The sequence below is a fragment of the Pelmatolapia mariae genome, linkage group LG18 (assembly GCF_036321145.2).
Source record: "Pelmatolapia mariae isolate MD_Pm_ZW linkage group LG18, Pm_UMD_F_2, whole genome shotgun sequence".
Classification (NCBI taxonomy): domain Eukaryota; kingdom Metazoa; phylum Chordata; class Actinopteri; order Cichliformes; family Cichlidae; genus Pelmatolapia; species Pelmatolapia mariae.
In genome coordinates, this window is record NC_086243.1 from 24,178,341 (window position 1) to 24,193,794 (window position 15,454).

A 15,454-nucleotide genomic window follows, 5' to 3' on the forward strand; every position below is an offset into this window, starting at 1 on the left:
TTACAGCTTAGAATCTGCATGGATAGCGATGAAGGGGTCCTCATCTTTGCCACTGATCGAGAAGGTGGCACGGCCATCACCACCAACACTGACCTGCTTCCCAGTGCAGCTGCTTCCTTGTTTCTGACCAGAGATGACGTCACAGTAGGTGCCACCAGGCAAGCCTGTGTTCAGGGTGACGTTCAGGTCCCTGAAATGGAAAATAAAGATCAACCCAGTGTTAAAGTCATTGCCCTCCAACTCCATTGCCCTCTCGTATTTATTCTGCTTTCAAGACAATAAAAAAAATGTAAAGCAATATAATACCACTTGGGCAAAGGAAGGCATTACATATCTGGTAATAAATAAATAAATAAAAAGGGATGCAGTTCATTTTTCTTTCTTTCTTTCATTTCTGACTTTTACTGACTCAGCAGTCCAATCTGTTACCAAAATAATACAGTGCTTGTTTGGAGTAACAGCAAAAGTGTACTTTGTAGACATTTCATTTCCAGATGTCTTTTGTGGATTATATGATAATTATATAGATCCTATAAAAATAATTATATAATAAGTAATAATTATATAATAATCAGGGGTGCACATAAGTTGTCCGCAGGTGCGCATTCGCTGTCAAAATAAAAGACTCGCACCAGATAAGAAGTTGCAACGTGCGTTTGCGTACATATAAAAGGCACTGTTTTTGTCTGCTAGAGTGGGATTTTCACGGCATATTCTGCACCACATCTCTGTGCGTTCATCATTTGTTTGAAGCCAGCTCACCTCCTGCAACCACTTTTCCGAGAATGCGCGCTTCTTTTGCAGTTCGGACTCCTTCTGACATTTTTTTGGAAGTGGAGGAACACCAAACTAATTAAAGGAGCTTGCTTCTTCGACATCTTTAAGAGTTCTAAACAAATGTCTGTCCTCCTCCAGAAAATCTTATGTACGCAAACGCGCGTTGCAACTTCTTATCTGGTACGCGTCTTTTATTTTGACAGCAAATGCGCACATGCGGACCACTTATGTGCACCCACGTTAATAATACTAATTATTATTGTTGTAGTAGTTGTTGTAGTAGTTTTTATTTATTTTTATATACAATTAATAGTGCTCTTTATTAAACAGAATTCCATTTTTAATGAAAGAAATAAAGGCTTGAAAAACTATAGACATTTTTTAACTAAGCTTTTTTTAATTACAATAAATGTAATGTAGAAATTGTAAATGTTTTTGGTAAATTATGGTCATATTAGCTCTATTTTGATATGTGCCCAAGCAGTCTCTTTCTCAAACATTTAAGCAAATGTTTTATTTTAATGGTGAAATCATTTGTTTTAATTTAAAATGAAGTATCAGGAAGCTGTCACACACAAACAACGAGAACATAATCCTTACCAGTCCTCATTGTTAAAAATGATGAAACCACGATTACCACGGCCAAAGGCAACCTGGTTGCCCTGGTTGTCCCACCAGTTGGAGTGAGGCTGTCCATTGACCACATTACGGAAAGTGACCATGTTACTAGATAGGAGAAAGGGCAAATTACAATCATAATACATGATGTCTACAGTTTTGATGGTCTAGCTGAAAAAGCAGAACAATGTGAATTTGCATAAGGTCAGTGTGCTTTCTCCTGATTTCTGTGGACTTACGTGATCTGACGCCATCTATGCTCACAAACCCATCCATTCCCACAGGTCTGGTCAGAGTTGATAGTAACAGGCTTGGTTGACCCATCACCATTGCTGGGGGGTCCAATCCAGTCATTCTGATCCTATAATACAAGCATTAATGAACGGATTCAACAAAAGAGTGTCTAATACACACTAAATATTGCATTATACTTGTGAACATACTTGTCCGTTTACAATGTTGCGGTCCCACCGATAGCTAGACATGACCCTGGTTACACCGTAAGGGTGGGCAAGCATGTAAGCAACAGCCATCTTGTAGAGCCTGGGGTCCCAGAATGTAAGGATGGATGCACCGCCAGCACCATGGCCTCTTTGGTTATCATGGTTGTCAGTGAAGACGAGAGCATTCCCGTTAGCCATGAAACCCCATCCTTCTCCCCAGTTCCTAAATACAGCAAAAAAAAAAAGAAATGTATTTTATTTATTTATTTTTATTAGAGCTGATCTTTACTAAGTCTTTGTTCAGACCAGTACTTAAGATAGAGTTTGCACTGGTTGCTCTAACTACACTTAAGCCTAATTTATGCAGTGCTATTGCAAAGCAACATATAGTATCTTAATAATTTGCAGTGCTATTGCAAAGCAACATGTAGTATCTTGATAATTTGCTACATTCGATTAAGAGCAGCCATGGAGGATCAAACAACAAAAGAAGTGAAAAAGACGTGCCAAGCATTCTAATCTGATAAGAAGAAAAGAATTCAACTAGGAATTAGATAGATCATTGTCCAATGGACTTGTGCACTTCAGAAAGAAAAAGACATGTGGGGAAAAAGTAATGAAGGTTAAGCAAAAAAGAAAGTAAAAGGTGGTGTTGGGGTGAGTGTCAACGATTAATATAACAAGTATTTATTGATATTTATGGCCATGATTCACTACATGGCTTCACTGGGTTCATCGGCAAGCCAGCTAGCTGATGGGTTATGGTCTGACATTAACTGAAAGTCCATTGATACTTGAAATGGATGTATCCTGCACATGGTAAAGCAAAATTTCCCTCCCGTAAAATTCTGCTTCTGAAAAAGTCAACATATGATGGATGTGAATTTGACTTTAACTTAACTTAAAATGCAACCAATTGGTCGGCCCCTGCACCTTTATAGTAGTTTTTATCAGTTTGTTTTTCCTTTACAAAGAGCATAGCTAACAATGACATATCTCTGTTATATCTAAAAAAAGAAAAGAAAAATCTTGTCTATTAAATTGTGTAATATTTTCCTTAGATACACTAGTAGAAACAACACATACTTAGTGTAGGAAAGCTTCTGGTTGTTCCACTTTCTGAAGACCTCTCCCAGATTGGCGCCATATTTAAACTCAGTCACTCTTCCAAGGCTGACGTACTCATTAGCTGTAATGGGCTCACCTCCCAGATCAATAACCTAGAGTGAAAAGAGCAAAATTCATACCCCAGAAAGCTGATTCAGTTCAAAATGTATACCATCCATAATCTGTAAATTAGAATGGGTTTAAATAAATAAAATCACTTTGTTTCTGTTTCTTTCTGTTACTACCATAATCTTCAATTTTGTATACCATTATGTGCTTTTGTTTTCTTGCCAAATAGTAGTTACTTTAATGTTCACGTATTCTCCTTGAATGTTTGTATTTGTAAATGCTTCTCTTCCATCCTGTTTGATGGCTGCTCTAGATACAGTTTGTCCAGAAACACTGACCTCCTGATAGATGAAAGGTCTGGAGCCACCGGAGAACCACTGGGTGTTAAGGTTGTTCAGACGACCATAGACAGCACTCAGATCACCAGGCCACATGTGCTTGCAGGCATCCACTCTGAATCCAGCCACACCCATGTTAATCAGCTTGTTCATGTACTCGGCCACTTTGCCCCTAACATAGTCTTTCTCCAGGGCAAGATCCAGCAGACCCACCAGACGGCAGTCACGTACCTAGAGCAGTTAATATTTATTCAGATTGTGGAGCTAAGAAGCAAGACGTACACTGTGCTGGAATTGATACGTTTCTACTTATAGTATTCTAAATTAGAAAGTTTAGTGGAATCAATGTAGTCATTCTAAAAGTTTCCAAGAAAGATGAGAAGGTAGACACAAATGTCTCTTCTCTAACTAAAGATGATTTTTTTTTTCAGCTTTGCCTGTTTTTGAAAATTCAGTTCAAATTAGGAAATTCAGTGAACAAGAAGGAATATGCTCTGGTTGTGTTCAGCATCTGAAAGTATAGACTATATTATTAGAATATTTGGTAATAGAAAAATCAAGTATAAAATATATGCTTTAAAATTTCACAATTTTCTTGATCTTAATAAGGTTTGCTATTTCAAAACGGCATGTTTAATAAACTAAAGCTTCAGTCTTCCTGGTTTTGTTTAGCACCTTTAAAAAAAAAACAAGAAACGTCAGTAATGACTAAAATTAAAATGCTATCATAACAGTATGTGTATTTTAAGGCTTATCTTACAAATACATTTTTAAAAATGTATCATTATTTATCATCATGCTATAGTTTTCCTTGGTCTGGTCATGTGAAAAGTCACACAAGAGGGATATTGGTTGTTGTTTATATAATTACATAGACAATAAATGTAGGGTTGGAAAAATTTGGATCCCGTACAATGATCAGGTCCTACTCTCTTATATAATTATTATTATTTTAGTAAGGCGTTAGGTGATTGCCAAGCAACGTGATGCCATCATAATAATCATAAATTATAATATTCATGTTTTTATTGACACAATGAAGATGCTAAATTGTTCATTTTAGCCTGTTAAAGGTAACTGCTAGACAACATAATTACGTCATTGTCTAAAAAAGTTAAATACGAAAATTTCAAGAGCTTAAGATGTATCAGTGTATATAATTTACTTCCTCCTCTCCTGATTGTGTAGGTAGACTTTGCCAACAGTCAAAAAAGGAATTTGGTGTAAAACACCCAGAAAGGTCAAAATAATAGAAATCAGTATGAAGAGCTTAAGTCAATGTTTAAAAGAGTAAACTTTTAAAATAAACTTTGACTGGTCTGTGTGACATTTCTTACCTGATATATATCACCATAGTTCTCAATTTCACCACTCCCAGTCTTGCACTTATTGTCATTGAAGTCCAAGTAAGAAAATGGGACACTGGGGAAATCTTCTTTGCCAGCATCAAACCAGCTTCCACATGAAGAGTGGGTTCCTGCTCCGCCACCAGATCCACACATGTGGTTGATAACAGCATCCACATAGATGTTAACCTGTTAGTTAACATAACTTGGTCAGTTTTATTCATTTTCTTTGCATGGTCATTTCAAATCATACTAATTTGTTAAATTGCTGATTTTGATGAATTTATCCTAACCCGCCAGGTACTGTTTCTATAATGTTGTTCTAAAAGTGTCATAAATAGAATTTGGTATTAGCTTGTTGTTCTGTACGAGGCTCCACATGTCCAGACGTCTGTCAAATGAAGAAGTCTGAAGTATGCAATGCCTAACATTAAATGCCAACTGTAATTTAGTTTACCCCAACGTTGTTGCAGCGGGTGATCATGTCTTTCAGTTCTGCCTCACTGCCAGATCTTGAGCAGAGGTTGTAGCTGATTGGCTGGTATCTCTGCCACCAGGGCCTGAAGGGATTGTTCACCAGAATGTGTTCATTTGGAGGAGAGATCTGAGGAGCGCAAAGGAGTCAGGACTTGTGAAAAAAATTCTCAGTGCTAGTGAGTCAAAATATTAGTAAAAAGATAGTTTAGACATAATTCCAATGAGAATGTAAAAAGCATAGTTTGATGATATTGATAATAGTTTTGATAATAATAGAAATAGTAAACACACACAAACACACAACAAAACCACAACACACACATGTGTCTGTGTATGAAACAGGAAAAGAAAGGATTGTCCAATGTTTCCCTCAATGCTCAGCTACTCAGCTATACATACCTGAACTCCGCCAAAGCCTTTGGGACCCAAGAAGCGTTCACACTCTTGAGCAATGTCAGCCCAACGCCACTCAAACAGGTGGACGATGGAAGTCCTTCCATTCTTAAATTGGGGGTTGTGCTGGGCCAAGCCAAGCCCGAACAGAGCCACCAAGATGAACAACTTCATGCTTTTGATCGATGAGAAAACCAAAAACAGTCACACTCTGCCGCAGTGTATTCAAAGTATTTATACTCACTTTTTCCTCTGCTGGACCAATGAGAGAATGGCATATATCATTGGGTGTGGAAACCAAACAGGTGCATTTTTAACACAGTTTCATGCTTTTGTAAACCAAGCAAAAAGGGGGAAAATCCTTGAGGCAAGATTAGAAACACAAACATAAGGGTGTACATAATATCCAACCATCCACCCATTTTTTTCCACTTATCTAATTCAGGGTCACAGGAGGTGCTGGAACCTGTCCCGGCTGTCATAGAGTGAGGGGCAGGGTATGCCCTGAACACGTCACATCACATTCACATATGGTCATTTTAGAACTGCCAGTTTACCTACCTATGTTTTTGGATTGTGGGAGGAAGCTGGAGAGCCCAGGCTGGATTTAAACTCACGGCCGTCTTGCCATACGATAACATTGCTTATGGCAAGGCGGCTATCCATCACCACCACCCCCCCCCCCCCCCCCCCCCACACACACACACACACACACAGCACAAACTTAATCATGCCTCAAAAGAATCCCTTTTTCTTTTGCTTTACCTTGTATTGTTATTGTTTTTATTTTGTACATGTTTCATGTACGTGTGTGTGTGTGTGTTGTGATAGCAGTTATTTGTGGAAAGTGAATTACTCACTGAGCACTATTTACTTTGAGTTTAAAAAGTGGAAAAGTAAACAGGCGTAATTGTGCCACTGACCTTGACAGTTTTATAGACGGATTTAGCTGTGTTCAGCTGGAAAATAGCAGCTTCTATTTTGCTCACACCCCCTTTTATATAAAATGAATTTTACTATGAAAATTAGAAGAGTGCCTTGCATTTCTCAAAACATTAAGAAAAATTTAATTTTAAAAGATGGATATATATCACAACTACTGAGTAATTTCAATTTCAAAAGATTATTTTACTCAATAGTTGCAATATACACACACAAACACACACACATACACACACATAGTTAAACACAGACAATGCAAATATATTTGAAATCTGTGACCAACTTGTTTAAAATGAAAATGACTAAAATCAGTGCACTGAATTCACGTTTTTATACCCAAGTGTGAGCTGGCACACCGCACTTCTATTTGGCATTTTATTCAAAAATTTATAATGTGATTTTAGTGTGATATTTTTTTCAGTTTTGTTTTAAAACAGCAAATTCTAAATTCATGGACAAAAACAATAATCATGTTAGTATTAAAAATATCATTTTGATTTCACCTGGATTTACCATTGTCAAATCAAATCAAATCACTTTTATTGTCACATCACATGTGCAGGTACACTGGTACAGTACATGTGAGTGAAATTCTTGTGTGCGAGCTTCACAAGCAACAGAGTTGTGCAAAATACAATAATGTAAAACAAGCAAAATATAAAAATGGCTAATCTAAAAAGTAATAAATATATGTACAATATGTAAAGGTATATACATTACTGAATGTGTATACTAAATATGTTTTTCTACGTGTGTGTGTTTGGGTGTGTATATAGTATGTATATACATGTTTTACAAATGAAATAAAGTAAACAATAAAATAAGATATATAAAATATACAGAGGTTGGTATGTGCAAAACAGTGGTATTTATATACAGTATGGAGTGCATAATGTTGAAGTTCCAGTAGTGAGGGTGAGGTGTCTATGACGTGTTCAGCAGTCTGATGGCCTGATGGAAAAAGCTGTCTCTCAGTCTGCTGGTACGGGACCGGATGCTGCAGAACCTCCTTCCTGATGGTAGTAGTCTGAACAGTTTATGGCTGGGGTGACTGGAGTCCTTGATGATCCTCCCCGCTTTCCTCAGGCACCGCTTCCTGTAGATGTCTTGGAGGGAGGGAAGCTCACCTCCAATTATCTGTTCAGCACACCGCACTACTCTCTGGAGAGCTTTGCGGTTGTGAGCGGTGCTGTTGCCGTACCAGGTGGTGATGCATCCAGTGAGGATGCTCTCAATGGCACAGCGATAGAAGGTCCTGAGGATGCGGGGGCTCATGCCGAATCTTTTCAGTCTCCTGAGAAAGAAGAGGCGCTGCTGCGCCTTCTTCACTGTTTTGTTTATGTGTACTGACCACGTAAGATCCTCAGCCAGATGTACACCAAGGAAGCGGAAGCTGCTCACTCTCTCCACAGCGGCGCCGTTGATGGTGATGGGGGTGTGTACTCCTCTGCACCTCCGGAAGTCCACTATCAACTCCTTTGTCTTCGCGACGTTGAGGGTGAGATGGTTGTCTTGACACCAGTGGGTCAGGGCGCTGACCTCCTCCCTGTAGGCCGTCTCATCACCGTTGGTAATAAGACCCACCACTGTAGTGTCGTCCGCAAACTTCACAATGATGTTGGAGTTTCTAGTGGCCGTGCAGTCGTAGGTGTAGAGTGAGTACAGGAGAGGGCTCAGTACACACCCCTGTGGAGCACCAGTGTTCAGTGTGATGGGGGATGAGGTGGTGCTGCCCAGTCTGACCACTTGGCGTCTGTCAGACAGGAAGTTAAGGATCCAGCTGCCGAGGGAGCTGCTCAGTCCTAGATCCTGCAGTTTCCTGTCCAGCTTCGAGGGAACGATGGTGTTGAATGCTGAGCTGTAATCTACAAACAGCATTCTCACATACGTGTCTCTCTTCTCCAGGTGTGACAGGGCAGCATGGAGTGTCAGGGCTATGGCATCATCAGTGGACTTTATTACATTGCAGCAGTAATAAAGTGATAAATACACACAAACGTGTATATGTCTGTGTGTGTGAAGCAGGAAAAGAAAGGATCGTTTAATGTGTCCCTATAAGGTACACACAGAGGGTCCTGGAGCCTATCCTGGCTGTCATATATTGGGTATGCCCTGGACAGGTCACTGGGCTGTCACAGGGCTATCACATACAGACAGACAGATATTCATGCTGATATTCACATATTGTCAGTTTAGAATTATCAATTAACCTATCCACGGTAAACGTTTTTGGATTCTGGGCCCAGACTGGATTAGAATTTAGAATCTTATCCACCACACCACTTTACCCTCAGCATAATATATTTTGTATGTGTATCCAGTGTAAGTCAGCACAAACGTAATCATGGCTCAAAAGGATCACTTTGTCTGTGCTTTATCTTGTGTTCATATTGTTTTTATTTTGGTTTTCTTTTTCGTGTGTGTGTGTGTGTGTGTTGTGATAGCAGTTATTTGTGGAAAATGAATCACTCTGAGCACTATTTACTTTGGGTTTAAAACGTGGAAAAGTCAAAGGGGCTGATAGTGTCACTGTCCTTGACCATTTGATACAGGTATTTAACCGTGTTCAGCAGTAAAATTTGTATGGATTGTCTTTTAGGATCAAGCAAATAAAAAGCATAGAAAGGTACCTGCTTGTGTGTGTGTGTGTGTGTGTGTGTGTGTGTGTGTGCGTGCGTGCGTGCGTGCGTGCGTGCGTGCGTGTGTCTGTGTCTGTTATGATGGCAAATATCTGTCGGAAAATAATGACACTGAGCACCATTTACTTTGAGTGTAATTTTAAAACATGGAAAAGTAAACATGTGGGTAATAGTGTCACTATCTTTAAATATTTGGTAGTTATTTATTTGTGTCCTGAAGGAAAATGGCAGGTTGTATTTATCTCATAACCCCTTTTATATAAAACCAAAATGTTTAAATTTATCTCTGATAATTTAAAAAATTGAAATTTTAAAAAAGAAACTGGGAATAAATTGTGATCACACTTTAAAGTTGAGGATTGGCAGTATTGTAAATAATATCTTTTGGTTTGTTGGTTGCTGTGCGCTCAGTATAATCAATACTTTACTAGTCTTTAGACAAGTCCGTGCTTATTCTAAGAATGCTGTTATTCCCTCCTAAAAAAACAAACAAACAAGAAAAGCGCCTCAGTCTTCTCCTCTTAGCAGTTATAGACCAATCTCAAAATTACTATTATTAACAATTTATTATTAAAATTTTAGAAAAGGTTGAGACTAAGCAACTTGAAGCTGTTTTGGACAAATACAGCATTACTGATGACTCACTGTTTTGTGTTTGTTAATATTATCTCATGTTCTTGTTTATTCTGGTTGTGTCTTCTGTTAAGATCTGATAGTTGTTAGGTTTTGGTTCTGTCTCCCTCTGTTCCTGTTCAGTCAGTTCTGAGTCCGTGTCTCTGCATGTGTGTTGAGTTTCCTGTTTTACTTTGAAGGTCTGTGTCTTATGTCAGTGTCAGTTTTGCGTGCTCCTCCGTCTCCTCTGTGTAATCAGTATCAGCCATCTCCCAGCTGTTTCCTCTTGGTCCTATTCACCTCTTGTCTGCGTCTTCCCCTGCTTGTCCTCGTCCCTCATTCTACACTGTGTTCTGTCCGTCAGCCTGTCTGCATAGTTTATTTGTATTTTCAATTTAGTTATTTTGGTATCCAGCAATAAAGCTGTTTGAGTGCATTTTTTCGCCTCCTGGAGTCTGCACTTTGGGTCCGCCATTCCTGCCTCCCACACACAGTACATGACAGAACGACGCGACCACAACATGGACCCAGCTGACCTACCTGGGGAGAGCGATCTCGCCTGCATCTTCAGCCTGGTAAAATGGATTTCCCACACTTCGAATTTAAGAGCGATGGCTGTGGGAATTAATGCCATCAAGGCAATCCTCGAGGGGAATCCCCATTTCCAGCTGGTCAGAGGATTTACGGATTTAACAGACAATCTGTACAAAGCCCGGGACACAATACAAGCTCGGGAGCTAGCAGACTTTGTCCGCTCCCGGGATTCTACATCACAGCAGCAGCAGCAAACGGAGCTCATCACAGAGCCACAGCAGCAGCATATGGAGGTCTCTGTGACGCAGCAGCAGCGGGGCTGGGCAGCGAGGGATTTTAAACGTCGGCACGCCGGCTAGACGGCTGGTGACCTGAGCGAACGTGCGGCGACTAGGTGGAGGCTGGGGCGCAGCCTGGGTCTTCCTAGGGAGACACAGCTGCAGGGCCGCTCCCTCTTTCTTTTTCTCCTCGCACCGTCTTTGCATGGTGGCAACGGCGGTCCCGAAAAGGCCAGCAGGGTCGATGCTTTCATCCAGAATGTCACGTTTGTCTCCGTCCGAAAGCCCCGACAAGTTCAGCCATCTTGCCCTCTCCTGTAGGACGATGATGCTGAGCGCTCTGCCCGCCACTTGTACTGCTGCTCTAGTGAGGTGGAGACACTGGTCCGTAACGATGCCCAGCTCTTCCCACAGCTTGCTAGCATCCGGGTTCGCAGCAGTCTGGTCCTGGAGCTCCGCCGAGTAGGCTAGCAGGAGCGATGAGGCGTTCAATGCCCTCACGGTCGCGGCAACTGATTTATACGCCTTGTCAGCCAGGGAGGACTTTGGGCAGCAGCGTGTGACCTTGTCCACGCATTCGGGGAAAAGCGGCAGTACCTGCTTAGTAGTGCGCATTGCTTTGGGGAGCCTTTTAGCCTCGTATCGTGAGGTGGAGATCTCCGTTGTCACCGCGGGCCATGGGATTGCCAGCTTTTCAGCTGCCCGTTTTGCAACATCAAATAGCTCCATGCCGCGGGACTGTGTGCCGGGGTTATGACAATCGGCCCCTTGTGTCGCAGAATTCCGACCAGAGGGGGCAAAGAAAATGTCGTCATCCTCGTCCGAGACGTTCTGTTGCTCCCTCAGAGGATTGGCTGAGTTGCTCGTCATTAGCCTCGAGGGAATCAGACAACATAGCTTTACAGCTGACTTCAGCATCGTCCACCAGCGGGAGGACGATATCCATATCGTCGCCCCAGCTGGTGCCTGGTGTGGCTGACTCAGTGTGCTCCATCGGTGGGCCGATTGGAGACAGTATTGGGTCCTTCTTCGACAGGCGAAGGCGAAGGCTTTTTAGGGTGAAGCGAGCGCAGTGTTCGCATGAACCCGGTGTGGAAATAGCCGCTTGGGCGTGTTGCAGCCCGAAGCACATCACACATGCATCATGTGTATCTGAACCTGAGATTTTGCAACCACAGGGGCAAATTCTGGGCAGCAGTTTGCAGTCTGCCATATTAAGGAAGCTTGGTGTAGCTAGCTTGGAATGGCTGGACAGCTAACGCTGATCGTTTTTCTTCTCTTGGTCGGGTAGCTATGGTGAGCTAGTATGACCTAGCTAGTGTGGTGGCTAGCACTTGTGCTACTTGGCTTGGTGAACATGTGTAGCAAAGACAGTTAGCTTGGTCAGCTAGCTGTTGTGCTAGGTGCGTGGTGGCAGCTAACACACTCACACAAATGAGGTTTCTAAGAAGTGAGAAGAGGAAATTGAATGACGGTTGCAGTGTTGCCAACTCCTCAGTAAGGAAAATCGCTATTGGTTGTCCTAAAAGTCGCTAGAAGTCGCTAAATGACGTCATCGCCTAATTTGCATAATTGGTCATGCTAATGTAATTATAACCTACATTGTTGTAGAGAGAAATAACATCGTGGAAGAGACATAAAGTGAGTAAAAAACGTCCTAAATGCATTTAGAGTTTATTTAGAACTAAATTTCTTTTAGCAATTATTGTTTTTGTAATGTCACAATTCCAACCCTGCTCCTTTATCCGGGCTTGGACCGGCAAAGTTGACCCTAAATAGGCACTCTGATGGAGTTACTTTGTGTGTGTGTGTGTGTGTGTGTGTGTGTGTGTGTGTGTGTGTGTGTGTGTGTGTTTATAAGTAGTTTTAAACCTTGTGATCCACAAAACAGCATAAGAGTGTGTGTGTGTGTGTGTGTGTGTTATAAGTAGTTTTAAACCTTGTGATCCACAAAACAGCATAAGAGTAAGAGAAGAACTGACTGCGTTACAGCCAGTGCGGGAGCAGCGGCTTCGCTCATGCGCAATTCATTTGCAGTTTGGACACATAGGTGTGAACATCTTCTGCCCTCATAGCAGCTGGGGGAGGACTATTCTCCGCCTGTGAGCGCTTTGGCACGGGCGAGGTGCCCACGGCAGCAACCGCTGCTTGTTGAGAGTAGGAGCAATACTCGCTTTCACGTCAAGAAGTTGTCATAAATAATAGGGGTGCAACAATACCCGTATCGATATTGAACCGTTCGATACAGTGCTTTCGGTTTGGTACGCATATGTATCGAACAATACAAATTTTTTTATTTATTTTATCAACTTTTCTTCTGACGATGCTGTCTGTGTTGAGCGCTCAGTGGATCTGCGTTCGACTACTCCGCCTAGGCTGCACTGTCGAGTGCAGATCCACTGAGCGCAGCGCAAGCTAGCAAGACAGAAGCTAAGCTTGTTGCAACATGGCAACTGCCTCAACGCTACCCGAAATTGAACCTCCCCCACCCTCATTCAGATCTGGCGTTTGGAACTATCTTGGTTTTCATGTGAAGCATGGCCCTGATGGTAAGCGCGTCATGGACAAAAGTAAAACAGTATGTCGGATGTGCCACGCAATGCTCAATTGGTGGGAACTAGTGCGTTAGCGCAGTTAGCTTGCTTGTTAACGTGTTGACGCCGTCCAGCCCCACGCACAGGGCGATCCGCGGTAACTCGTTAACGGAGATTTGCCACGTTATGGCATTAATGTCATTTTAACGAGATTAACGCTGACAGCACTAGTGGGAATACAACGAATATGACTGCACATTTACGCCGACATCATCCTAGTGCAAAACAAGTGGAAGCAGACAAAAACAACAAGCACGCATGCTACAAACTTTACCCGAGTCATTTAGACAGCCGCTAGCACATGATTCTCATTATGGGGACCTGATATGTTTAATATGCTGCTGAGAATATACCCCAGAAGAAGCGTATAGTATAGCTTTTATTTTGGAAAGAGCCATTTCTCTGTAATAAACTCTCTTTTCCAAAGATGAGTGATTTCTCGATCAGATAGATTTTTTTTTTTATTATTTTGTTGTTTCAGCAATATTAAATTTAAAAACTGTACTTTTGAGTTAAATATATATTTATGATTTTAATAAATGACAAATTAAAAATGCATGAACATTTTTTTGTATCGAAAAAATATCGAACCGTGACACCAAAGTATCGAACCGAACCGAACCGTGAATTTTGTGTATCGTTGCACCCCTGATAAATAAGTCTCCAATAACAACAGAAAAAGTCGCCAGATTTCTGGCTAGTTGCTTTTTAGAAAAAAAGTCGCTAAGGGGGTCTGAAAACTCGCTAAATATAACGACAAAGTCGCTAAGTTGGCAACACTGGACGGGTGACGCTGCGTCACACCCTTTTATAGGGAGGAGGGTGGCCCCTCCCTGACACAAGCGTCACGACTGCCAGCCAATGCTGACTGGAGTAATGACATAGAGGCTTCTGAGGTGAATGCTGAGAGAGCGTTCCCCATAGTGAGACACCGAAACGAATGTTTGAAAGAGAACACACATTAAGAGGCTCTAATGCCTGTGTCTCAATCTCGCAGCCCATGTCACCCTTACTTGCGGCCCGCATAATGACGTGAAGAAATATTTTTTAAAATTATTATTCAAAAAATGATTTAATATGAAGGCATAGCCCTAAAGAATGTAGCCTCATGGGCAGTGTAGACAGTGCTGCAGGAAGAATGGACTGCCATACCGGTCATGTGTCTGTGAGCGTGAGGGAGGGAGAAAAAGGAGAGTCGACAAGGAGAGTTGTTACCGACCAGAAACAGGAGATGGTAGCATGTAAATATAATAATAACCACTGCAGCCAAAAAGAGTGCCTGAAGAGCCCAGTTGTAAGTAAGCTATTAAGACTCGACTGTACACTGTGTTCGTGTTTTCCTCCGAAACAGTAAGTTCCGTTGGAGCAGCCTTTCAACGCTGCTCTCTGTCTCTCGCTAGCAAAGTTGACACAGACAACAAAGTGTAGCCCTGGCTATATAAATAGGTCATTATTTAAATAGTTCATTTATATTGATAGTTAAATGCAAATGTTCACTGTGTTCAATAATGTGTATACAAATGCCTGTAAGGTATGTGATGTGTGTCAGTTAAATGCACAGCCTTTTTATTTGTATTTTGAGGTTTATATCATTATTTTTGATATAGTATTGATATGTACTACAGCTCCAGTGAACCCTGAAGTAGTCTCAGGTAGAGGGGGTGGGAGTAAGTGGGGAGCCGTGTGCACTCTGCAGGAAGCGAGAGAGACGAGAGCTGAACAACAGTGTTGAGTGGACGCGGAGTTTATAGAAGGGTGACGTATTTTCGGGTTGACGGATAGTTAGCTGGAGTGGAAATCTGTTGTACCCTACTGTGAGGTAAATAGTGATGTTCGATTCGTGAACGAATCGTTCAATACTCGAGAATCACTTTACTGACTCGTGAATCATGATTCACAAGTGCAACTGACTCACTGACTCATCCCTGTTGCTGTTAGCAAACTAATTCCATTAGTAGAAATATATCTAGCTTATAATTAAAATTGTGGGGAAAAAAACAACAGCCAGTTTATTAACAAAAACATTCCTGCTCTGAACTGGAAGAAAAAACCCTGAGTAGAAGCTCACATCAAGACGGTTCACAGTAGCATCGCTCAGCTAGCATGCTAACAGCCAGGCACGTGCGGGGGGGGGGCGGAAGGGGCTTGAGCACCCGCCCCTTTCCTGATGGGTGCCCAAAGTGCCCTTTTGTTGAGGCAAATTTTTTTTTAATTATTTTTTTTTAAATGTGTGTGTGCGTGCGGAGCCCTGTTTGTGCCCCTCAACTATTTAACTATTAATCACAGT

The 15,454-nt window shown here is 41.6% G+C and overlaps 1 protein-coding gene across 1 annotated transcript; it reads right to left on the reverse strand.

Annotated features, from left to right (window-relative positions):
* LOC134616637 (alpha-amylase) lies at positions 1-5,742 on the reverse strand. Its single transcript, XM_063461560.1, has 9 exons — positions 5,575-5,742; positions 5,156-5,302; positions 4,690-4,887; positions 3,353-3,583; positions 2,925-3,058; positions 1,839-2,061; positions 1,635-1,756; positions 1,378-1,503; positions 1-190 (listed from the first exon to the last, which is right to left on the reverse strand). The coding sequence occupies exons 1-9, from the start codon at positions 5,740-5,742 to the stop codon at positions 1-3; spliced, it is 1,539 nt and encodes a 512-aa protein (XP_063317630.1).
* Between the last annotated feature and the right edge of the window lie 9,712 nt (positions 5,743-15,454).

Coding starts and splice junctions, on each gene's coding strand:
- LOC134616637 (XM_063461560.1), bottom strand. CDS start 5,742: ATGAAGTTGTTCATCTTGGTGGCTCTGTTCGGGCTTGGCTTGGCCCAG. Junction 3,584..4,689: donor ACTATGGTGATATATATCAG/GTAAGAAATGTC, acceptor TAACTGCTCTAG/GTACGTGACTGCCGTCTGGT. Junction 191..1,377: donor ATTTTTAACAATGAGGACTG/GTAAGGATTATG, acceptor TTTCCATTTCAG/GGACCTGAACGTCACCCTGA.